The following is a 25891-nucleotide window of genomic DNA, read 5'->3' as shown; positions in this document are numbered from 1 at the left end:
AATTCAATAAAGAACCCGGGTCAGGTGACACATTTTATTCTGAACTTACACGGTCCCTCACCTGAAAATCTCTTGACGCAGTTTGCAGCGAAATAGCGTCGCATCTAAAGTGTGAAGTGTGCCCGTGAGAATTGGTCCTCAGCTTGACCCGCGGCGACCTGAAAAATGCAATCGTCCGCGCGCCGATTTCATTTGCATTGTCTACGTCGGGCGGTGGAGGATCTCACGACAAAAAAAAATGCAGGTGGTATAATCACGTTTGTAAAGGACTTCCAGCCACGGTCAGTCTCGAACATCGTCTTTGTGACGTATTGCGAACAGCGTGTCGGCGTGCCAGGGGATCGCTCCGTTGAGGCACCACCCTGACCCCCCCCCCCCCTTCTTCTATCCCTCCTCGTCTTCTTTCTTCCCCATCCTTTCCCGAACTTTCCACGACTCTTCCATGATCACCAAATCCTATTTCAACGACTCTCTGCCTTAAAATCAGATTGGATGCCCCCAATGTCAACTCCTCCCCCCCACCTGTGACAACTCCTCGCCAATGAGAGTCGAGCGCTCCATTCAAACTCGCAAGCCGGTCGCGTTGCGGTGTGGTGGGGTAGAGTTGTGGGTATTCCTACCTCTCCCAAGAAGTTTGGCCGGCGTCGGAGTGCAGGCTAGATTTCTCCTCGGGAAGGGCTCTCTCTAGAGAGCTCACTCCAGTAAAGGTCCTTCCTGCAACAGTGGAGTGAGCAGGTGATTTGAGGGATGCACCTTTATCTGACTGTGGTCCTCCCTCACTGCGGGCCTGGAGGTCATGGGGGTGCTGGCAGGTGTGCGTGCACACGTGTGGCCTTGGCAGCTTGGCAACCTCCAAACAAAGTCGGCTCTTGAAACGTACGCCCCCGAGGATGGGAGGCAGTGACGGATGGGGCTTCGTCGCGAGATCGCGACTCCAAGTTTAATGCTTCCATGCCATATTCTTTTTTCGCGAAATCCTCCCAGAGCCGTAACATTCTGTTCCCGTAAAAAATGATTCCCTTTTTTTAAGCAGTTTTTTTAACTCGTTATGCGTGCGCGTGTTTTCTGTTTTGTTGTGTTATCGCTGACCACAGGGAGACCGTGGCACCAAGGGCTCTCAAGGTCTACTAGGCTCCAGGGGACAGGAGGTAAACCGTACGGGATGTCTCTACACAACTGCTGCTTGCGAGCTCATGCTGCATTTTCACAGGCCTTCAGACACCAGGCCCAAGTGCCGGTTGTATAACGGGGCCCACGCCGCTCGCTTCTTGCCCCAGTGCTTTGTGGGCATGCAAGCTCTGTATGCATGTATGTAGAACTTCTTTCACACCGTGCGTAGCCAACCGTGCTAATCAGAGGTGCGGTGAAGGAAAATCTCTGTGGATACGGCCCCAACCCTCTGACCCTCCCCATGCTCCTCTCCACAGCCAAAGAGGGAAGTGATCATTAGTTGTTTTTTGGATTGATTTATTAACTTACGCTATCCCAAGGTTCCGTGCCTTTTCTATTGTTCCCCCCCCCCACCGCCACCCCGGTTTTAAACGAAATAAAACACCGCCCTCGAGTTAAACCGCGCTAGAGATGTCGCATGACGACCTCCCCCGCTCTGTCCACTTTGACCCCGTGCGACCTGCGGCCTCGACCGTGGCGGCCAGAAACGAGCGCAGGCAGACCGGGGCGGAAAGAGCTCCGCCCGGTTCCCCTTCTTGGCGAAGCGAAGCGCACACGGGCCCCCAGTTGGAGCAGGCCGTGCCTTGGCCCAGCGACGACGCTGTGGCACTTCGGGCTGAGCTCCGCTTGACCAGGGTCAAACGCCACGGTGGCTGGGGAATGTTAGCTACCGTCACCATGGTATGCAGGAGTTCGTGGGTTCGATCCCGAACCTGACGCCTGCTGTATGTTTGGAGTTTGCATGTCTCTCTCCTCATATTTTCGCGTGGACTTTTTTCCGGGTCCTCCGGTTTTTCCCCTCCACATTTAGAATCGACGTACGTTTCGAGTATTTGGCTGCTATACATTTTCCACGTGATAAGCCACTTCGTTGCGCTATCATTTGTGGGGCCAGGTCGCTTCTGAAAAAGATTTACCACATAGCTCAGTGGGCCTTACCTGGTGTAAGAGTAAAAAAAAATCTATTCTATTCTATGCCAGGCTGGCCTGCTTTTCATTGGTTGTGGAAACGCGGCATCATACACATCCCACTTACACCCAGCGCTTTAATCTAGGCGTGCGCATGCTGCTTTTAAGCCAAGGAGCAGCTGAAAAGCAAGAGCGCATATGGTCGCGTATGGTATGTTCGTAAATCATCAGTAGGCACTTCGAGACAGGATACATTCTGACTGGAAATCAAAACCCATGGTGACCATGGGTCTCTGGTTGAGCTAGCCATGACCAAAACACCACATATCCAGAAATGTTTCACTGGGGTTAATCTTACGGGGCGTTATAGATGTTGACAAACTCTGGTCCCACTGCTGTAATTCTTTGCCGTGAGCTTTGGGAATAATTTTGTAAGAAAGATTTTTAAAACAAGATAAAAACGTGTCGTTGACAAATGGGGACTTTGGCACGGACTTAAAATTGCTAGAAATAAATTGACGCTTTCCCGTGTTGACATTCACAAAGTTCTTTCGCGTCGTCATCGTCAGACCATCGCTGTGATCCGTATTTTGCTTCGCTAGGCTCACGATGGCTCTGTTCTTGTTCTGAATCTGTGACAGGGTCAGCCGGGCTCCGACGGGACGAATGGATCTCCTGGGATTCCTGGTGCCAAGGTAAATGAACATTCACAGGGCAGGCCCTATTAAATTGTCGGTGTCTTCTTTTAATATATTTTTATTTCAGTAATGAAGTGGCGTTTTGAATTTTTTTCCCCTACCCCGAAGCATTCCCAATTGTGCCGAGGTTGCAACATCCCACTGTGGAAATCCCAACAGAGCACCACAACCCAATGGGTCATAGGATGATTGCTGTTTCACAAGACATCTCCGGACACAACAAAAAAAGCCTTTAAACAGTCGGGGGTTCGCACTCTTCTGGTACACTCTGCTATGAGATAATTTTCATTGCATGACAGCCAAACTCAGCTGAATTGTAGCCAAGCCGTGCGCAATTTTACCCACAAGAGGGACACGTCTTGTACGCATGCCCCGCCAAGAGTGCTTGTGGCACGTCCATCAAACTGAAGTGTTTAATTCGCAGGGAGGGCTTGACTTTATCCCAAGTCAAGTGCAAAACCATATTTGATGTGCTGGGATTTTTTGGACCTGTCATTGTTGACCGGGCCAAGACTATCAACTCACTGCACTTGAGAATCCGGTTTAGTCACAGGCGGCTAAAACCCGGTATCGAACCCAGGTTCTCAGCTGCGCTGGCGAGGCCTACCATGGCCTCTGAGCCACTTGGGCACTTCCCCTCATGGCATCTTCATGCTAATAGCGATCCTCTTTCACCGCGAGATAAAACTGATTTTCACTCGATGTTTTGCGGTTTCCGCCAACGTGACGGATGTAAATCAGGCGCCCCCGTTAGATTCCTTTTCGTGAATCGTCTTCATTTAAAAACCTCCTCCTCAACTTCATCCTATCCCTCCCTTTGTCCTTCTAAATACGCTCAAGTGTATTGTTTGCAATTTCCTTGCGCGAGTCCGCGTTCTCTTGCGAACGATTATGACTCTGGAAAGCGTTTGCAGTGCAAGGGGGATTAGTACGGGGAAGCGGGACAGGCCTGCGCTCGCGCGAGCCGTGGGGGTGATCACGTCGGGGAGTTGAAAACAAAAATGTTCCAGCGTGGCGCAAGCGGTTTGGGCCGTTCGGAGCCCAGCGTTATCCGCTAGGCAGATGCACGGCACCGTCCCGATGTCTTCCCTCCCCCCTCCCACCCCCGCTCCCCGTGGCGGAAAATGGACAAAGGGCTGCTGGAAAATGTTGCAATATTTTAATAACAACTAAAAAATATTGACAACAGCAATGGCAACGGGCGCGATTTTTACGTCAGGTAGACCGTCACGAAAGCACATTTTCTGTGCCTGGCAAGCGTACTTAGTAACATCGGTCGCTTAATTTCCAGGGCAAATCACGATGGGTTCGAAGGAGCCTTAACTTTAAGAGTGTCCTGCGACATCGGCATCAATGCATGTCACAAACGATGGGATGAAGCCACAGAAGGCGGAGAAAGCCCGTGCGGAATGGGAGGAGAACATGAAAACGCCACGCGGGAAGGCGCCGGGGATCGAACGCAGGTTCTTCTTCCAGCGAGGCACGCGAGTGTTACTCATCGCCCACCACCAAGCCCTCCCCCGAGAAGTCAGATGTCAAAAAACTTCCACTCCTAAAGTCTAAAGTTTATAGTTGTCCCCCTTCCTCGAATAAGCTGAACACACCTCCGGCACGAAGAGCCGTCAACAAAACGGAACGGAGACCCCTACGCCGCGTGCCGTCAAACGCATTCATTGTTTCCTTTCCCACGAGCCAATTTTGCAACAGGACTTGTTGTGCTCTCCATTTCATCTCGACAAACATCCTCGGCTCTTACGCGACGGATCTCTCGCGCGCAGCTCGTGCAGACGTTTTCAAGACGTTACGATTTCACGGCCGTTCTTTGCAACAAACAAACCCTGGCTTTGCCCTTCGCCGAACAGTCGTCTGGCACCTAATTGCTGGCGTACACAACAGCAGTGGCCGGTCATGTTGGACCCAGCGAGAACAATCGGCAGTCGCTTGCCAAAGTTTTGCGCGAACGTCCTCACATTGCAAAAAACGCAGTTCCTAACTAGCGCAAGCTTAAAGAAAATAAAAAAATACGTATGAAAAAAAAATCGGTGCATAGCTATAATGAGCGTAGCAATTCTGTTCGGACGCGATTCGAGGAATTGGCATGGTGCGATTCTGGGATGCGATTCAGGTCGAGGATCTATTGATTATTTTAACATTGTAGGGAGGGAGCAGGAGGCAGGGGGGTGAGGAGGCAGCCACCTGAACCCATTACATCCCACGAACAATTTTTCGAATTGACGCGAGCTGCCGCAGTGTGGTGGTTAACACACTGAATTCTAGATTTGAAGCTTTCGTGACTGCAAGGATTCATATTCTTAGGTTTTTTCGGTAAAGTCACGTAGGTAAAAAATTAAAATTAAAATTAATAAAAGTAAAATGAAAATAAAATAAAAATCACGACGTTTCGGAGGCAACACAAGCTTTCGTCTTCAGGTGGAACCGTCACAGCACGACTGCTGCATCTCTTACTTGATTTTAATTTTATTTTAATTTTATTTTTATTTTACTTTTATTAATTTTAATTTTTTTTACCTACGTGACTTTACCGAAAAAACCTAAGAATATAAAACACTGAACTTGAAAAGCACAGGTCGCCGGCTCAATGTCACACTTATAGCAGTTGCATCAGTGGTGCAAGATGTTAACTACCTCATCTTGGATACAGGAAGTCGTGGGTTTGATCCCGATCTTGATTAATGTATATTTGGAATTTACATGTTCTCTCCGTGGTCGCGTGGGTTTTTCTCCAGGTCCCCCGGTATTTCTGTCCACATTTAAGAGACGTTAAGCGTATTTGACTGCCATACATTCTCACGTGATAAGCCACTTCGTTGAGCTATCATTTGTTGCCAGGTCGCTTCTTAAAACGAGCTCTATCGCTCAGTGGACCTTACCTGATAAAATGTTAAAATCGCCCACACCACCACCTCAGTCCACCCAGCCATATAAATGGGTTTCACCGCAGTTAGTCCATCGGTAGGTCGTAATGTAGTGGGGTAAAGTGAGGATACGTCATCCTCGTTCTACTAACACCTGCGGTCGATGTGGAAGAGCAGACCAAAAAAACAACTGCTTCAGAGTTCGCCCTAGTAGAGCCCTATCCATCAGCGGTGCTCTGAGCAAGCAATTGCATGGCTGTGCCTTTAACCTGTGCAAAATAATCGAAAATAATTGATCACACATACGAACCCATGGGTTAGTGTGCGATTCTACTTTCATCGCTCAAGCGAGGCATCTTGTTCCTTGCGGGTAAATCTATGTTTGATTTAATTTGTCCCGGAGGGAACTTTCCCATGGCTCAGCATTGACCACGTGAGTCTCCTTGCCGTGTGATTTAAAACGAATTCCGCGATTTTGGAGTCGATATCGGAAGTAAGGTTGTGCAAGGGTGGCAATGCGCCTCGGTGACGTGCGAGCCTCTCTGGTCTCATTTATCCGTAATGAATGAAATGCGGCGGCATAATTAAATCCGGATCACGTGCGGAAGTCATGGTCCCATTACGGAGCGCTCGATTCATTACGGAGCTCCCGCACTGATGGCATCAGCTCGTGCGCGATTGCCTCGAGATCTTCATCCGAAGCTGTGGCAATTTAACAAAAACATCTGAATCAAATACGGTGCCTGAATTAGTTCAGCTTTTTTAAATATAATTCTTAATCGCAAAACACTTGCGAGGTAGCTTTGACCAAATTAAACTGTTCCATGTGGCTTCTGAAAAAAAAAGATATTAAGCGTGAAAAAAAATGTAATTGACATCTGATGTGAAATGTTATTAGTTTACTTTGAACTTGGAGCAGTGGACGTAGTGGCAGACTCAGGGTCTCCTTCGCTCACAATCTGGCCACAGACATCTTGGACAGATTCCCATGTTTCCTAAGATTTAAATATATTTTGTACGAACAACTCCAAATGCCCAGATTTGTGTGAGCCAACGTTTGGAGCGTGGGTGCGTCTTGGCTGTGCCTCTCTCTCCCTAAAGATTCAGCAAATGTCATTTCCCTGCGGACTTCGGTTCAGTCTCTAAAAATCTCGCCGGAAAAAGTTAGTCGCACGATGCAGGAGGGCGTCAGAAACTTGCGGACTTCATTGGGTCTCTCTGGACACCACCAAAAATATGTTGAAACATGTTTACGAGACACCTCCGCGTGAAAATGTGAGTCCGCGATATTATGAGTCTGCGTTTCTCTCCTTTTAAGAAAGCTACGGGAATACTGGTTATGCAGATTACATTCCATCTAAGTACGTGGTAGTCCGCACACTTATCAGCAGGCTCAGTACTAAGTCAATTCGCCATTGGTTGCGTAGATTTGAACATAATCATAGCTCAGTCGGACTCCTCTGATCACACGACGAAGTGTGGAGTGAACATCGCGGATCCTGTCCGGAACGTAACCGACACACCACGAGGAAGGCAATTGCAGCCGGGATGCAACTCCCAGGCAACTCCGCAAACACTCAACAACGCGACGCCAAAATCCTCCTCGATCACTCCAACGACGCCTTATATCCGCACGGAGGCAAACATTTCCCAGCGAGAAGCCGGCATGTGGCAGCCGACCTTACCCTCGTAAATACCTGCCCGCGAATGCTACTTTACGAACGGTGGTTTTCAGGTGGTGAGGACGTCGGGTGCTCTGCACCTCCAACGGAGGCATCCCGCCTACCCCCCACCCCACCCACCCCCCCCCCCACCGCGCCTCGCCCGGCCATGTGCTTCGCATTAGACCGCACGGAGCGGGCCCTTGAGTGCGGACCCTGGCGCTGCCTGCACGTGCGGTGTGGTGGCCTCACCGTCCGGGACGCGCGATCGAAGGGCTGGGGCATTAGCAGCGCTAAAGGTTTCAAGGCCGCCCGCCTTATACGGCGTGGACGGAGCGAGCCGCGGCATTGGAAATTGTGAAAGGGTTTCCCTGCAGAATGGACATAGAGGCCCCCCCCCGCCCCCCCCGAGGAAACTTGGATAATACATTCCAGGATTTGCATTGTGTTTAGGGGCTGCGTAAAAACCGCACAGAGTCACGTGCTTGCGCCCCACCCGTCCTCACTCCTGGGTCAACATGAGCCTGGGCTTGAGGCCAATGATGGTCATAATTGGGTGCCCTGAGGCACTTCGGTCGAAAATGAATTCAACATTTTTTTTGGTTTGGTAAACTGATGACCAATGGTGGATTGTCGGTGCGCGCGTATTCTGCCGGGCCGTCTGTCTCCGATGCGACTCGCGTGTTTCTGGAAATCAATCTGTCCGCCTTTTGAGACTCCTTTCCGCTGTTCAAGTCCAAGTTCGAAAGTTTTCCTACACCTCCCCTGTCCACGACTGTCTCCAGTCACGTGCCTTCTCTCCCCGGCATTACCGTATCATCATCGCCGTACCACCCTTTCTGCCTTTTACCCGCCTGCCTCTCTTCCAATTTTATCTCATCAATGAAAACTTACCAACGAAATTCTCATTTTTGCCAACCGACCAAAAGATAAGATGCCCCGCTCTATTTGCACAACATCTTGGGGTGTTGTCCTTCGTTTAGGCAACAGGCATCCCAAACGCATTTCAGTACGGAATTGTAGATTGTGACATTGTGAACTGGCTCATGCTGGTCTGGGGGGGGGGATAAATGCTGTATTGCAGCACGGAGCCAGCACTGCTGAAAGCCTGGATTTGATTCTGGGATTTCGCTGCCCACGTTTAAAATCTGCTTTTCCAAGCTTAGCAGGTTGATGGTCTCAGACAGAGTCACCAATGACTGCACCAAATTAACAAGACATTCATTGTTGCTTTAACACACTATGGCAAAAAATTTGCCAGCTCTGAGACATTACACATTTTGCTTTGATTGACAGGTTACACATGTCGTCTGATAGGCATGGAAAATGTGTGCCTCTATCAGAGCTTATGAGGCCTAGTGAAGTGAGTTCATAAGTAGCTACGCGCATTGCATCTTCCTGGTCTGAGCTGATTACTGATCTATCTTCTGACATCCCTGGCTAAGAAAGGTTGCGAGGGTTGTTCGCGGTTTGTACTTGTACCGAAAATTCAGGCTCAGGTGAGTGTTTGTGCTGAATATACAGGGTCAGGTGAGTGTCTGTCCAAAAAGAGCTCACCGTAGAACCCCCTACACTGCTGCGTGACAGGTACGCAATGTCGTCTACTGCTCACTGCTGTGGTTAACTATGTACATTCATTCATTGCATTCCACCTCCAATTAGCACGGTTGGCTACGTACGGTGCGAAAGAAGTTCAGCATACGACACAAGTACCACGATTGTAATAGGTACACACTAGCTGTACTACCCGGCTTCGCCCGGGACTTGGATCCACCACGCCCGGCCGCCTTTGTCTCCCCAATGGCGATGTTCACACACCACAGCAGTTACTCGTTTTGAGGCTGAGTCGACCTAGGGGAGGCCCAGGACCGGTTAAAATAATCATCATCGGTGGTGGCCGTGAGCGGGAATCGAATTCGTAGCACAGCACGCTAACCACTACACCACAATGCGTTACGCTTCCACGTGCGCGGGTCACGTGACAGATTTGACGTCACAGCTCACTTGCCGTGCAAAAAAGATATGCATTATTGAACTCTCCCCCCCCCCCAAAAAAAAATTTATAAGTGTATTTTTATAATTTTTGCATGGTGTACAGTCTGCAAAGTACCCACATGGCAAATTTCAAATTTGTTGCACGTCGGGAAGTACGCGAAACATTTGAACAGACACACACAATCACAACTTTGCCTTTTATATACATGGAGATGTATACAGCAGGGGCGGTTTCTTCATTAGGGCGATTGGGCGACGCACCACCAAAGTGTGAAAGGGACTTTTTCAATCACATTCAAAATCTCATTCAACCACAGAGTCACGCTAGCCGTTACTGTGCCTCTGGATATAGTCCAATCAGCGTCATGTCACGTTCTGTGGAGTACCGCCTCTTTATGGGCGATTTCACTCTGGCTGAGAATCGCCCAGAGTGTTCCCATAGACTTACATTCAAAGATGTTTTTTTTCGAACGGCGGGCGCTGCAATGCATTCTCTATGGCTTCTGGGAGGGCTCGCACTAACGTGCTTACATCATCATACGTAAGCACGTTTCAGTCAACAATATTATTTGTCGCCACCTAGTGTAATCTTTAATAAAAGAAACTGAGTGGATTGTAATAATAGTGAGTATAGAAACAAACACGGAGATGTATTGTAAGAGTCACTTTATTTTTTTTAATATTAAAGTAGTGAAGTTGCCTTTACATGCTTAAGCTGTTAATTTATCCATTGCATGGGTGGACCTTATCCTTATCAATCATCCAGACATTTGCCCCCCCTGAGAGATTTTGCAGGAGCCGCCACTGGTATACAGTATATAACCGGGGAGGGGAAGAGTAAATATCCCACAGATGTACATCGTTGCCCTGCGCACTCCTCCGCTGCTCACGTGTCCCGCAACCAGATTCGCGAGACCAATGCTACAGACGGAATCGGCGTGCTTATCTCCGAATGTGTGTTGATGGGAGGCATTACATCCCTCACGTTGCTATCCCTGCGAGGTCGGAATGGAAGTTGCGCGTCCATGTGCCCTCCACATTGTAAAATAGCAGTTTAGCGAGACCGCACTGTGAACCATGCGACCTCAATTTGATTCACCCTCACAGGCAGCATTGCTGATGGATATCTCTAACAGGTCCTGGGCCTCCATTAGGTCGACTCGGCCTTAAATGGGTACCTGGTGCAATGTGTGTAAACATCGCCACCGGGGAGACAAAGGTGGCCTGGGCGTCGTGCTGACCACCCAGACCCTCGTGTGCCACCGTGCCGGCCTTAATAGGTGCTCGCTAACAGCACTTGCCGCAGCAGTCTCTTACGGGCTTTATGGGGGATCTTTGTTTTTTTTGTTGTGTGTTCCACATGCCGTGATGGATTTACTGTGAGGAGCAAAATACAAACTGTGCAGACCCTTGCGATTAAATCGTTTCTGCAAAATCGCATTTGAGGGCGTCAGCTGCCTCTGGGAAAGCAGTAACTTTTCTCACATTTGCGGTCGTAAAAAAATATGTATGTATGGAACAAGTTATTTAGGACAGGCCAACATGAATGGTCGACGATGTTACGATGATAGCAATGATGGCGAGGATGATCATGATAATATTGAGGATCCCTTCGTATTTAATTTGCTGTTAACCCTCAGAAATGCGACTCGTGGTGGAGCGGTGGTGCAGTGGTTAGCACACTGCGCCGTTAAGTCGGTGACCTGAATTCTATTTTTGGCCACGGCCGACATCATTTGGCAAGCTATGTCATCAACCCTCCCTGACCAGTATGGTGAAATAACCGTTAAAAATTGTGTGCTTGGGAACTTCATCCAGCAGTGGATTAACAAACGGCTGTAAATGATTATTGATCAAATATATATTATAATCAGTTGGTGGAACTAGCGGTTTTATGAATCCAGTGACTTGAAATTGAATTCCTGGCCACAGTTAAAAGCAGTGACAACTGATATCTGAAACTTGGGCTCGCCGCTTACAATCGTGGGGAAGTATGGTCAAACAACCACCACGGCATGGACGCAGCACTGGAAGGCACTCATCTAGCAGTGGATTTAATAACTGTGAATTAAAGTAAAACATTTTTTAAATAATGTTTCATATCTGACAACGGCGGGAGGGGCATGGGTAGGGGAGGGGGGGAAGGTGCATTTCGTGGAGCAGCATGATCAAAAATATAACAAATGCACGCGCTTGAAAAGGAAGTATGACATTAATCGAAATATCCCTGAAATTCCATGACGTACGAATGCAAATCCACGTGATTCCCCACTCAAATAAGCATCGGAGCGCTGCTCAACTCCTGTTTACAGCCCTGAGCCAATGGTGGAAATTCCACGTTCTTATGGCAGCAGCGAGTCTGCCCATAGAACAACTGTTATTGACTTCCCCCGCTAGGTGGCACTCATTTTATCGACCCTTGCAGGGATGATGAGCCGAGTGAACCCCCCAAACGAGAATTGAACTCACGACTCTCCGATTGCGAGCCGCCCGTTCTACCGCCGAGCCACTTGGCCGCCTCATGCAAAGGTCCCAAAGACAAAGATCCCCCTTATAGCCTTAACAGAATTTGCGGGGCAAGTGCTGTTAGCGAGCACCTATGAAGGCTGATACGGCGTTACGAGGGGGTTGGTGGTCAGCACCACGCCCGGCCGCCTTCGTCTCCCGAGTTGGAAACATTTACACATCGCACCAGCTACTCTCATTCGAGGCCGACGCGACCTAGGGGAGGCACACGAACCGGTTTAGATAATCGTGACTGGTTGTCGGTGGCCATGGGCCGGGATTCAAACTCTGGGGGTGGCGGGTTCGGGGCGCAGCGCCGCGACTCACCGCGACGCGGCCACTGCGACGCACGCACAATGTTCAACAATGGAGTTGATTGCATCCCTTGAGCGCAATTGCACCGTGTCAATGGCGTTCAATGCCAACCTCATGCATTGCTGCCTTTCTTTAAAATGTTTAGCCAAGGGCAAGACGAGACTTTTGGAAATATATAAATATATATTTATAATGTAGGGGGCAGCCGGGGGGGGGGGGTTACATTTAAAAGTGAACAAATAAATAACTTTTCCCATCGCGCGATGATTCACACCGCAAGATAAATGGGAACGTGTAAAACTGAGACGCCCCCTATTCATTAAAATGTCAGAGTTTTAAAAACGTCGTATCAAACCAAAGCTGTGTACTTTTTAGGCTCATTCAAAGTTTTTTTTCGGTGGGGGGGGGGGGGAGATAAAGCGTGCATGCTTTGTGTCCTGAAATGCAGACTTTTTATTTCGCATTTGGCTCAGAAAATGCCTACCGAAGAAAAATGAGACCTTGACGTTTTTTGAGACACGGTCTGAGTATGAAACAGATGAATGACACTGAAAGCCTTCTTCGCTAATGCCATGCAAGCATTATCAAAAAAAGATTAGGAAAAAGTATCCCCCCCCCCCGGTCATTTTTGGGCGGTTGTCTGGATAAATAGATAATAGATTTCATTCAGACCGTCTTGTTTAATGCGATCCCAGTTGACCGCAAGGGGACATTTTGATCTCATGAATGTCTTCTTGTTAAAGGCTTGTTACGTGATGCTGAGACAATGGTTCTCACAAATAGACAAATGCATTTCTGGGTTCATTTCAAATTATCGTCGCCCCCCCCCCCCCCCCCACCAATGTGGTTACTATTACTAAACGATGTTTTATTTTACCAGGTAAGGCCCACTGAGCCATGCAGCTCCTTTTCAGAATCGACCTGGCAATCGCCAAGGACACCTCAACGAAGTGGCTTATCACGTGCAAATGTATAGCAGCCGAATACTCTAAACGCACGATTCTAGACGTGGAGGGAAATTTTTCCACGCGACCACGGAGAGAGCATGCAAACTCCACATATACAGGTGTTGTCAGGGTCTCGATCGACGCCACAACCTCCTGCATACCAGGCGAGGGAGTTAACATCTCGCCACCGTGGCGGCTAATGGGACAGCGGCATCTCTTGCTCCTATAATCAGCGATTGCCGTGTTCACGTTTCCTTCATCCTGAACGTTTTTCAAAACGCCCCGTTGGCGTTTGTTGTCACGAGGCCACGACGGTGCGCGTCGCTTCGACATCTGGCAGGAGGAGCAGCAGCCCCGCCCCTCACTAAAAGAGATTTCTCACGGGGTGGGGGGGTTTCTGAATAATCCTTGTATCTCGATTTAAAGCTTTCGTGACTGCAGGGATTCCTCTTCGTGGTTCTTTCGGTAAAGTCACGTAGAAGGGAAATAATAAAATAATAAAAATAAAACATAATAAAATAATTCTCACGACATTTCGGCTATTATGTTTGATTTTTATTATTGTATTATTTCCCTTCTACGTGACTTTACCGAAAGAACCAAGAAGATGAATCCTTGCATCGTTGGCCTCATCTGGGGGCCACTTAGCCCTGAAGTGAGTGCCTGTGACGAACTACTGTGGGGATGCTGCACAATGACGGTTGACAAACCAAGCGAACTAAAAAAATCTCAGCGCACTTGTCAACAACACTGACTTCAAAGAGAGTGCGTTGGGGTTTTTGTTGTTGTTGTTGTTGATTTGTTCAGTGAGCACCTGGTGCTCTGCTGCGAACATCGGCACTGGGGAGACAAAGGCGACCCACTTGTGAGGGTCTCGCCACACCAACCCTCCTGTGCGCAAGGGCTGGCCCTGAATCGGCGCCCCCTAACGACCACTTGTGCCGACTCTCTATCAAGCTCATCAGGGGGAACCCGCGTGTGTGTGTTCTGTTTGCAGTGGGGAGCGGTGGTGCAGCGGTTAGCGCGCTGCGCTATGAACCCGGCGACTCGAGTTCGATTCCCACTCACGGCCAACACCGGTGACGATTATCTGAACCGGTCCTGTGCCTCAAATGAGTACCTCGTGTGGTGTGTAATAAACATCGCCACTGATGAAACAAAAAACGGTCGGGCGTGGTGCTGGCCACCCACCCCCTCGTGTGCCGTGCCGGCCTTAATAGGTTCCCGCTAACAGCGCTTGCCCCAGCAGTCTGTTAAGGCTATACGGGAGATCTTTGTCTTTCTCTTTTGTCTTTGTTTGCAGGGTGAGCCTGGAAAGACTGGAATTCCAGGGATGGATGGGGAGAGGGGCGGACCGGTAAGTGCGCGCACACCGCGTCACCAAAGAGCAACACGACTGACCACCCAGATGTAGCGCGTTCGCCGCTTGCTACGAGGCGATCGCGGTTCGAATCCCCCAGGCCACCCTGGTTAATGCTTCGCTGCGCGCGTGTGTGTGTATCGACCGTGAGAATACTGCGCACCGCCTGCTTCACAGTGTCCACTGAGATCTCGTGATGTCGTGAGCGAAAGAGTAGGCCATTGATTGTGCGCCGGCTTCAGAGTGCACATTTGTTCAAAATTTTTTTATAAAATCACCCAAAAAAATTACGCGTTTGGAATATGCAGTGCATTGAAATCGTCGTGCCTCGACTGCAAAAAAAAACTTGTCATGACCCTTCCTGAAAAGGAGTCACCGTGACTCGGAGCGTGAGGCTTTCCTTGCTAAACAATCAGCACTTAAAATTTGATTTAAAGCTTTCGTGACTGCAGGGATTCATATTATTGGTTCTTTCGGTAACGTCACCAAGAATAATCAGCACTTAATATAGCAATTGTAACAATAAAAGCAGCCCTACGTTTCACGAGCTCGCGGCGACCTGCTGCTGTTACCCGCGTGTAAACCTTCGCACCAGAGGAGTTACGGCATCTGCGACCCAAAGAGCTGGAACACCGCGACCGGCTCATGTTCGGGATCCATCCCTGAGTCTGAGCCAGTTTTGAAACAGACTCAAAACGTTGCTGCTGTTGTTGTTGTTGTTTCAGAGAGTCCACTTCAACGTGTGATCAATGCGCATCCGTAATGGACTCGATCCATAAGAGTGCGCAATAACAAATGTTCTAACTTACTCGCTACCCATTCAGGGTTTGGCGTCTGTGTTCAAGTGACGGCACGAATTCATTTGCACCGAGGTCTGGTTACCGGTTATCGCGCAGAGTTGAGTCTCTCAAACGTGGTCCGTTCAAGCGAAGTCCCATCGCCCCCCTCGCCGTGTTCTCTTTTAAAAAATTGGGTTATTTTTTTTGTTTGTTTACCAGGCAAGGCTCTACTGAAGCCACGTAGCTCTCTTTTTAAATCCTTTATATTAAGTTCACTTGCTTGCACGCTTATGACCGTGCAAATCTTTCAGTCGTTTTTTAACCCACTTCTCGTGATCCAATCGAGCTGACATTTTGCACACAGACTCGTTGTGCGTGACAATTTATTTTCGTGAAATTTTTGTTCCAAAATTTTACACTTTTTAGGAAAAAATAAATTATATTTAATTACCAATTGCTTAATGGTGGCAGGCAATCATCTGACCCATAGGTGGCAGCCATCTCAAGCCAGAGGATGAGAGGACTCTAGCCGCCACGCATATAAAGGATTTATAGTGAAAAACTTAGTTTTTACGGGTTAATTTTTTTATTCTTCCAGAAGCGACCTGGCCGTCGACGAAGTGGCTCATCGCCATGATCGTCACCACGCGGACGTTTACAGCGGCCGTGAAAAATCACGATCTGCCTGCTCTCTTGTTTGTGGCCGAGTGCGGCTCTGAAATCCGACGCTCTGAGAGCCTGGGTCGGCAACGCGGGTGTCTCTCTCTCGCCGGTGTCCCAAAGCCGGCTTCTCAAACGTGCGGAGAGTTGGCGGATGGGATTTCGCATTACGGCGCCTGTCGCGTGCGGATTTGACGTTGTCTCTTGATTCGCCTGCTTCCCCGGGGCGCTTTAGAGAGGGTGAAACGCTTTGTGGTTTGATTTGACAGGCGGGACCAGCATGCGCTCTTTGTATGAATGCACGTATGTTGAACTTCTTAGCCAACCGTGCTAATCGAAGATGCAGGGCTCATACAACGTGGGCCAGCCAGAGTGGGCAAGGGACATGTCGATGTTGGAATCAGTGGTAGTTCTGGGATGTCACCTCTTCTGGAGATATTCTTTGGTTCTTTCGGTAAAGTCACGTATAAAGAAAAAATAATAAATTAAATAATAGCTATTACTTTATTTATTCTTTTTTCTATTTTTTCTTTATACGTGACTTTACCGAAAGAACCAAAGAATAATTCCTGCAGTCACGAAAGCTCCAAAGTTAAGATTCTTCTGGAGATATTCACTGACACAGTGCGTGGTGCAAAATTGGCAACGCTCAAACCTCAGTTTGTTCGTTGTGAAGTATTCAATTGGGCCCTGTAATTATTATCTGCGACATCAATGATCTTTGATTTGAAGCTTTCGTGACCGCAGGGATTCATATTCTTGGTTCGTTCGGTAAAGTCACGTAGAAGGGAAATAATTGTTTGATATTTTTATTATTGTATTATTTCCCTTCTACGTGACTTTACCGAAAGAACCAAGAATATCAATGGTCTTGTTGTTCTTGACGTGTCCACGCAGCACCACGGATTTCGCGTGTAAAATAGCCGGGCAGCTGGCGACACGGGATCGTCGTGCGTGTAGCAAATTGGTAAAACAACTCAAACGTGAGATTTCCTGGTGGACGTTTTATTTTCTCATGACACAATGCGGACAGCACAATCGGAATGTAATAAAAACAAACACGCATTCCATGGAATTATAAAAAAAAGATCCCACGGCTCACACTGCCAATTCAGAGGCACGAGCTCGAAGCTTCGTCTGATTTTAATGACGGTTTTTTTGTTTCGTTGCGAGTAATGAATTTGATCTTCTTGGTTCTTTCGGTAAAGTCACGTAGAAGGGAAATAATAAAATAATAAAAGTAAAACATAATAAAATCTAATTCTCACGACGTTTCGGCCACAACGCAAGCAGCCGTCCTCAGGTGAAGAACAGGTCTGTCGGAAAGACAGCGTCTGAAGACAGACCTGTTCTTCACCTGAGGACGGCTGCTTGCATTGTGGCCGAAACGTCGTGAGAATTGTATTTTATTATGTTAAATTTATTTATTTAATTTATTTCCCTTCTACGTGACTTTACCGAAAGAACCAAGAAGATGAATCCCTGCAGTCGCGAAAGCTTTAAATCAAAATTTAATTAATTTGAATTTGGTGGTTTCTCAAATGTCGATCCCCCACCCTCGCAGAGCCATCGGGAAGGGAGGCTGCGTTCACGCCTCGGGTTCAGGTGCCTTTTGTCTCCGTCTCTGCCTCGAGTGATGGGGGGGGGGCTTCATGAAAGTGCGATTTTTTTGTTCCCGACGGAAAGGTTAAGTGGATACATACCTCCCGTTCCGTAAGGGCACACAGTTCGTGTGCGAGCTGACGGAATGAACAACAAAAAACCCCACCTCACTGCGCGTGCATACGCTAGCGGGCGTAGTTTGCGCTTTCGTGGTCAGATTGCTGATCGGCAGCGGACCTCTTTCGACTCGATCACTGGGCAGCTGTCCGTGTGGTCACGTGTCCGTCAGTCCGTGTGTCCGTGTGGTCACGTGTCCGTCAGTCCGTCGGCCCCTTTGTAGTCTGTGTGTGTCTGTCAGGCTGCCCATGAAGCTCTGCGTCTGTGTGTCTGGACTTCCCGTTACCCCCCGACCTCCTCCCTTCAATCCGATCACGTGTTTTGAAGATATAAAAGTGTATTTTTAACACGTCGGCTGTCGCGACAAAGATTATTCATAATGGAAAGGTATTTTGGGTTAGATCGCGTAAGTATAAATGTGTCTTAACCCTCCACCACCCGACGCATACAGTAATGTTTGTTACATAAACAAAACGCGTCAATCAGTTGGATGTAATTACCAGCGAAACGTCGAACTCAAATGGTAAATGTTGTGGATTTACTCTCCAACACACCAGTGGGTTGAACTAGTAAACTAATTGGTGCGTTGTGTCTTTGCGTGACAAACCTTACTGGCTGTGTCGGGTGGTGGAGGGTTACGACACATTTATAGATACGCGTTCTAACCCAAAAGACCTATTATTGAAAGTGTCTTTTATTTACCTTTTATTTACCTACAAAAGCCTCAGCGAGTGTCACGACTCTTCGTCGGAAGGACCCTGCTACATTGCGGGACATTTGGGCGAATCCCATTATTTGAGCGTGTTGGGGTTTATTTTGGCCCTCGCCAATGGGGAATTGGGCCAACATTCCAAACGCATTTTCAAAAGAGATTCGCGTTGATTTCTGCGCGGCGAACACGGCAGCGCGGTCCACGCGAGGCGTTGCGTGGATTCCCGGCCGTCGCAAAAAGAAAACGGAGCCCGATTGATGATGGTTGCATTGTGTTGCAATCGAAACGTCGTATTCTATTATTGTTTAATTAAATTTCGTTCGCCGTGACTTTACCGACAGAACCAAAGAGTAATTCCCGCAGTCACGAAAGCTTCGAATCTAGTTCGATTGCTTTTGTTTCGAACGCTGCGGGCTCCGTGCGAAAGCAAACAAAAACTCAAGTAAACGAAGGCATGCAGAATAAGAAGAAGAAGAAAAAAATTACTTGGCGGGCTTAGGGCCAAGTTAAATCAACAGGAATTTGTCACGTTACGTACCGCGGGCTGGCGGGCCCAGCTCGCTCGCGTGCCTCGTTTCGCCACTTCAACCGCCTCCACGTTAATTTTAATTTCATTTTTTTTACCTACGTGACTTTACCGAAACAACTAAGAGTATGAATCCTTGCAGTCACGAAAGCTTCAAATCTAGAATCACTGCCGTCCGTCTCAGCCGTTTTCACTTTGAATCCCAGAAATTCATCTCGCCGTGTCTTTTAAGACGACGCTCTCCGCCCCGCTTATCCACCGCGGAGATTGTGTGCAAATGCACAAAGTACATCGAACGTTCGCAAAAAAATTAACAAAACAAACTTGGTACGGTAAGCGAATGGGGGGTGGGGGGGTGCGCTTTGCAAGTTTCTCCGAGCCAAGGGTGCTGGGCTCAGCGCTTGCACACGCGCGTACGGACGTGCGATGAGCTTCGTGTCGCGACAGAGCACGTGGCCAACCCGTGCCTCGACGGCGGTGCGGGCTGCAGCGATTGGAGGCGGCCTCGCTAGCGGTGCCCGGGAACACGCTGGGCTTGGACGAGCGGTGGCGTTGGGAGGCAGCAACTCGATCCACCATCACCCCCCCCTCGCCCCCCCCCCCCACGGCGATCTATTTCCGCCCACACCACGGGCCCCCCCCCCCCTCGCAGCGACGTTTAAATAGACAAGTCAAACAAAGATAACAATGAGTTAAATTTTTTTATTCAAAGCTTTCGCGACTGCAGGGATTCATATTGTTGGTTCTTTCGGTAAAGTCACGTAGAAGGGAAAAAATAAAATAATATAAATATCAAACAAATTCATTGTTTTATATTTTTATATAGGGAAATAATAAATAATGTTTATCAAACAAATTTATTGTTTTATATTTTTATATAGGGAAATATTAAAATAATATAAATATAAAACAAAAAATATATATATTTATATTATATTATAAATATAATATAAGCAATAAAAAATTGTATATTTATACGATTTGATTATTTCCCTTCTACGTGACTTTACCGAAAGATCCAAGAATATAATAAATTTGATCTTTAACTCGCCGCCGCCGCACGATATATTTCGCCCGCTCTCTAAGAGATTGACTTGGAGACGAGAGGAGGAACCACATTCTCTTCCCCCCCCCAACCCAACCGCACCAAAGCTCTGCAGTCCTCTGTATATGAAGGTGTAGTCGGTCGATAAATGATGAGCCTTTACGGTTGGGAGGAACCCAGAGCACCCAGAGAAAAACCGCACGTGCGAGGGGGCAACACTGTATCCCATACAGCAGGGGAAGATGATATCAGTCTGCACTTTGCTGTACCGCCTTCTCCTGGCGGCCCGTCTGCTTCACCTCGACTGTAAGTCTGCCTCATCTCGATTGTCAGTCTGCTTCAACCGCGACTCTCAGCCTGCTTCGCCGTGGCGCTGGTGGTGCTGGGGATGCTGTCGCGTCTTCCCGAGCCGAGCGCTTCCTCGTGATTGATGTCCCCCCGCCAGCTCGACTCCTCGAGAAGTGGGGGCGATGTTGGGGATGTCTGGGTTGGCAGGGAGGAATCCGGGACACCCCCGCGGCTCGCAACTTGTTTGCGTTGCTTTATGGGTTTAATGTTTATATTTTGTTTCCCCTTCGCTCGTAACTCAAGCGCTTTGTTTTGTAAAAATATATATATATACATCGATGCGCGTTGCAGAGTGTCGCTAACGCGCCCTGGCACTCGTGTTGGTGGGTTTTGTTCTGTTATCAACAACAGCAAACAACGTAAACCATTTGTTGGCGTAGGCTTTGTGCCCGTCAGCTCGCAGACTTTAATCGGACACTTCAAAAGCAAAGGAGCTGAACCTTCAATTCTCCGTGGTCCTCGATATATATTTGAACGCATGGCTGTCAACCCCTTATCAGCGCCCTACCTTATTACAGACAAATTCAGATCTTAGTGGTCACCACGTGCCTCTGAAAATCTCAACGTTCATCCTACAAAGTCCCATCACAAGGGAGAAACATAGATACATTTTTGTGCCCGTATTGAAACGGCTGTGTGCGCCGTATAAACCTGAAAACGTAATTTCCCTGCAGAAGAATACGGGGTAAACCGTCGGGTTTGACAGCTACGCGAACTGAAACTCATCCCCGGAAAAAGAGCTTAAACTTCAGCAACTGAAACTCCAGTTCCTGAACAAGCTCCGCCCAGCACGTGCAACGAAACGTCGGACATTTGCCCGGACGAGCCACGCCGAGTCTCAAGACTCTACACCATTGGAACCTCATTTGCCAATAAAAAATATGATAATAGTTTTTTAACCCTTCTATCTGGCAACAAAACTGACAAAAAAGGTGTCAGTTTTGTTGCCAGATAGAAGGGTAAAAAACCAATTATCATCTCAAGAATCTCTTGCAGGGAAAACTTCCCTGCTCCATCCGAGACGTTGTTGCCAAACCAACTATTGAGTGCTTTGGCTTCACGCGGAGCAAAATAGAGAGAAAGTACAAATAAATAGACTCAACGGGCGCACACCATGGGGGTACCGTTCATAATCACACGCGGAGATGTATAATCATGTAGTTGTTGTTGTACTGAACTGCCAATGTGGCCACCTCTCAGATGGCCAGGCGTGTACACAGACACACGCACGTACACGGTACACCAACATTTTTATATACACAAAGACAAAGATCCCCCGTATAGCCTTAACAGACTGTTGGGGCAAGTGCTGTTAGCGAGCACCTATGAAGGCCGGTACGGCACGCGAGGGGATGGGTGGCCAACACCACGCCCGACCGCCTTTGTCTCCCTAGTGACGATGTTTTACACACAGTACAAGGTACTAATTTGAGGCTGAGTCGGCCTAGGGGAGCCCCAGGACTGGTTTAAGATAATCGTCACTGATGTTGGCCGTGAGCGGGAATCGAACTCGGGTCGCCAGGTTTGTAGCGCAGGGCGTTAACCGCTACACTAGCGCTCCTCACAATTTACACACACACATTACACGCACACATTACACACACACATCACACAGACATCACGCACACACATCACGCACACACACACATCACACACACACATTACACACACACATTACACACACATCACACACACACACATTACACACACATCACACAGACACATCACACACACACATTACACACGCATCACACACACATTACACACGCATCACACACACATCACACACACATCACACACACACATTACACACACATCACACACACATCACACACACACACATTACACACACATCACACACACATCACACAAACACATCACACACACACATCACACACACACTACACACACACATTACACACACACCACACACACATTACACACACACATCACACACACATCACACACACACATCACACACACATCACACAAACACATCACACACACGCATCACACACACACATTACACACACATCACACACACACACATCACACACACACATCACACACACACACATCACACACACACTACACACACACATCACACACACACATCACACACATCACACACACGCGTGAGCATACAATAAGTTTGATGACGTGGTCCACGTTCAGGACCGGGCCACGATCGCCTTCCCATGGCCTCAGGAGCTCCCTCGGCCCCAGTTGGCTGCTATCAACGCGCACTCGCCAAACGTGACCCCCCCCCCCTTCTCCACTACCCCCCCTGCCCCCCACCCTCCCACTGCCCCCCACCCTCCCACACACGCCATGCCACACCATGCTTCTTTCACGAACTCTTTTTTCCTTTTGCTAAAGCACCCCCAAGTTACTTTCCTCTCTCCCCATCACTTACTCATTCTCTCACTCATTCTCTCACTCACTCACTCTCTCACTCACTCACTCTCTCACTCACTCTCTCACTCACTCTCTCACTCATTCTCTCACTCATTCTCTCACTCACTTTCTCACTCTCTCACTCTCTCATTCTCTCTCTATCACTCTCTCTCTATCACTCACTCACTCTCTCACTCACTCCGTACCATCGCCCCAGCCAAACGCAGCCGCCCAGGGCTCTGTTCAAACCGCGTCACCACCACCCACCCACCACCACCATCCACCACCACCCACCACCACCCGGCTCCACCACCACCCACCACCACCCGGCTCCACCACCACCCACCACCACCATCCACCACCACCCACCACCACCCGGCTCCACCACCACCCACCACCACCACCCACCACCACCACCATCCACCACCACCATCCACAACCACCCACACCCACCACCCACACCCACCACCCACCACCACCACTCACCATCACCCACCACCACCACCCCTTGCCCAGTATTGTGCTGCTGCTGCTGCCCCCTGGTAGTGCAGCGCCTTGCCCAGTGTCGTTCGTGATTTGGAGCAGGCGGTGCTGCGGTTCGAGACGCGTTCATTCTCTCTCTCGCTTTCGGTTCTCTCAATTATCTCCTGAAACTCCTCCGTTTTGTCATCCCCTTGGCCAACTCTCTGCTTGTGTATCTATTTACATATTTGTGATGTACAGCACAAATAAGTCAATAGAAAGTGCGCGTTATCAATGTCATTTATTGACATTGTCGCCTGGCTCCTCCAAATGCGCCGTTAGTTAGTCACGTGTTGCGTTCGCACCTGAGGTTGAGTGGTGGCGCAGTGGTTAGGGCGCCGCACTCCCTACCTGCGCAGTCTTGAGTTCGACTCCTGAACGCGGCTAAAGTCAGTGGCGGCGAGCGACAGCTGCACACACAGGGAGGGACCAGCGTAAAGTATTTACATTCATCGTGGAGACAGACGAATATAGAGTCCTTCTCACGTGCATATACACCGCCACCGATAATGTTACACAACAAGGCACAACTACGAGTTTGTATACAATGTACTATAAAGACAAAGATCCCCAATATAGCACTTTTGGGAAAAGTGGTTATCGAGCACCTATCAAGGCTGGCACGGCACACACATGTGTGGGTGGCCAGCACCACGTCCGCCCGCCTTTTTCACCCCAGTGGCGATGTTTACTACACACCGCACCGGGTACTCATTTGAGGCTGAGTCGACCTAGGGGAGGCCCAGGACCTGTTTAGATAAATCGTCGCTGGCGTTCGCCGTGTGATGTGTGTGTGTGTGATGTGTGTGTGATGTGTGTATGTGTAATGTGTGTGTGTGATGTGTGTGTGATGCGTGTGTGTAATTAGTGTGTGTGTGTAATTAGTGTGTGTGTGATGTGTGTGTAATGTGTGTATGTAATGTGTGTGTGTATGATGTGTGATGTGTCTGTGTGTGTGTAATGCGTGTGTGTGATGCGTGTGTGTAATGCGTGTGTATGTAATGTGTGTGTGTGTAATGTGTGTGTGTGATGTGTGTGTAATTTGTGTGTGATGTGTGTGTGTGTGATGTGTGTGTGTGTGATGTGTGTGTAATGTGTGTGTGTAATGTGTGTGTGTAATGTGTGTGTGATGTGTGTGGTGTGTGATGTGTGTGTGATGTGTGTGTGTGTGTAATATGTGTGTGTGTAATGTGTGTAATGTGTGTGTGTGATGTGTGTAATGTGTGATGTGTGTGTGTGTGATGTGTGTGTGTGATGTGTGTATGTGTAATGTGTGTGTTTCTCCGGGGTTCGTAGCAGCAGCAGCAGCGTAGCGCTCGCCGTTTCGCCACCGCTTCCACTCCCGACGTGCGCTCAGGGCGCGGTCACACAACGCCGACGGTTCAACACGGAGTGGTGGGGGGGGGGCACTCGCCCCAGCTGTGAGTTGCCAAAAAAGTAGCAGCGGAATAATCGTCGGCGACGTCTCGCAAGAGCTGTCACTTCGACGGGCGCGTCATCAGCGCGGTCCAGCACCGACTGCCACTTGCCTATCACCACCACCACCACCCCTCCCGTGCCCACGTGGGTTGAATGGTTGTCTCACTGGCGCAGCAACGTGTCACAGCAACCCACTCTGCCCTGCCCATCTTTGCGCCTCGCGGCTTCAAGAGCTCTCGCTGCCCGGGCTGTTCTTTGAAGAATTTAATGAGGGCAGATTTGACTCCCTGGAAACCAATGTGGGGTAGCAGCCGCTGTCGCTTCTGGGCTCGGAGAAGCCGTTGCTGGAATCTTCCAGCAAGCCTCGTCATGGTTGTCGTAACATATACATGAATTGTGGGTGACTTGTCATCGTAAAAATCAAGTGACGGGATTAATCCCGGTACTTAATATTATGGAAAAAACTGGTTTATTTTATATTTCGCTGGTCATAATACCACTACTGATTTGTCTTGCTCGATTGCATAATAATGCTAAATCAATCAATCATCGTAACTATTAATATTCTTTATGAGGCCCCATTGCTGTGTCGGCCATGGGGGTTGTCTGACCATACTTCACCGCGCTGGTCAGTGCGCGTTGGTGAAAGAGAGGGGGCCAGGGATTAGTACGAGTGCTGATGGATGGTATCTCTCCATGCCCACCTGTGCACGCGTGCGCGTTGCGTAACGTCGTGGGTAGGTTGTTGTTGTAGTTGTAGAGTCGTCCTTCCACTGCACCTCCGATTAGCACGGTTGGCTACGTACGCTGCGCATACATGTCAACCCCTTATCAGTGCCCTACCTTATTACAGACTAATTCAGATCGTATTGGTCACCCCGTGTCCCTTAAAGATCTCAACGTTCATCCTACAAAGTCCCATCACAAGGGAGAGACACAAACAAATAGACAATTATTTTTTGCTTGTATTGAAATGGCTGTACGCCGAATGGACCTGAAAACTAAATTTCCCTGTACGAGAATACGCGTAAACGGTATGCGTTGACAGGTGTATGTGCGAAATAAGTTCAACCCTCCGTACGTACACACAAAGGGGCACGTGTGATCTTGCTTCTTGTGGGGCGAATATCGCGGAACCTTGCAAAGCCTCCTAATATATATTTACTCCATCTAGTTGTTTTTAATATATATAATGCGTTCACGATCAGCTTCAGCCATGCTCAAGTCCACCGCTGGAGCGAAGGCTCTCCCGCAAGCCTCCCAGCGTCGTGGACGTTCACCGAATTCGCCGCTCCGTCTCCCCCCGCGGACGTGCTCTCGCTCTCTCT

At 48.8% G+C, this 25891-nt stretch overlaps 1 protein-coding gene across 1 annotated transcript in view; it reads left to right on the top strand.

Annotated features, from left to right (window-relative positions):
• LOC133353368 (collagen alpha-1(XXI) chain-like) overlaps positions 1-25891 on the top strand; it is a 134681-nt gene that overhangs the window by 60572 nt on the left and 48218 nt on the right. Inside the window, exons 17-19 of the mRNA XM_061569560.1 lie at positions 1095-1148; positions 2721-2774; positions 14380-14433. Of these exons, the coding sequence (XP_061425544.1) occupies positions 1095-1148; positions 2721-2774; positions 14380-14433 (162 nt within the window). The remainder of the gene's footprint in view (positions 1-1094; positions 1149-2720; positions 2775-14379; positions 14434-25891) is intronic.

Source organism: Lethenteron reissneri, chromosome 43, assembly GCF_015708825.2.
Source record: "Lethenteron reissneri isolate LAM-NWPU_2019-01 chromosome 43, ASM1570882v1, whole genome shotgun sequence".
In the NCBI taxonomy this organism is placed as follows: Eukaryota; Metazoa; Chordata; class Hyperoartia; order Petromyzontiformes; family Petromyzontidae; genus Lethenteron; species Lethenteron reissneri.
Note: the sequence above shows the minus strand (reverse complement) of the source record. Positions and strands in the feature narration are given on the sequence as shown.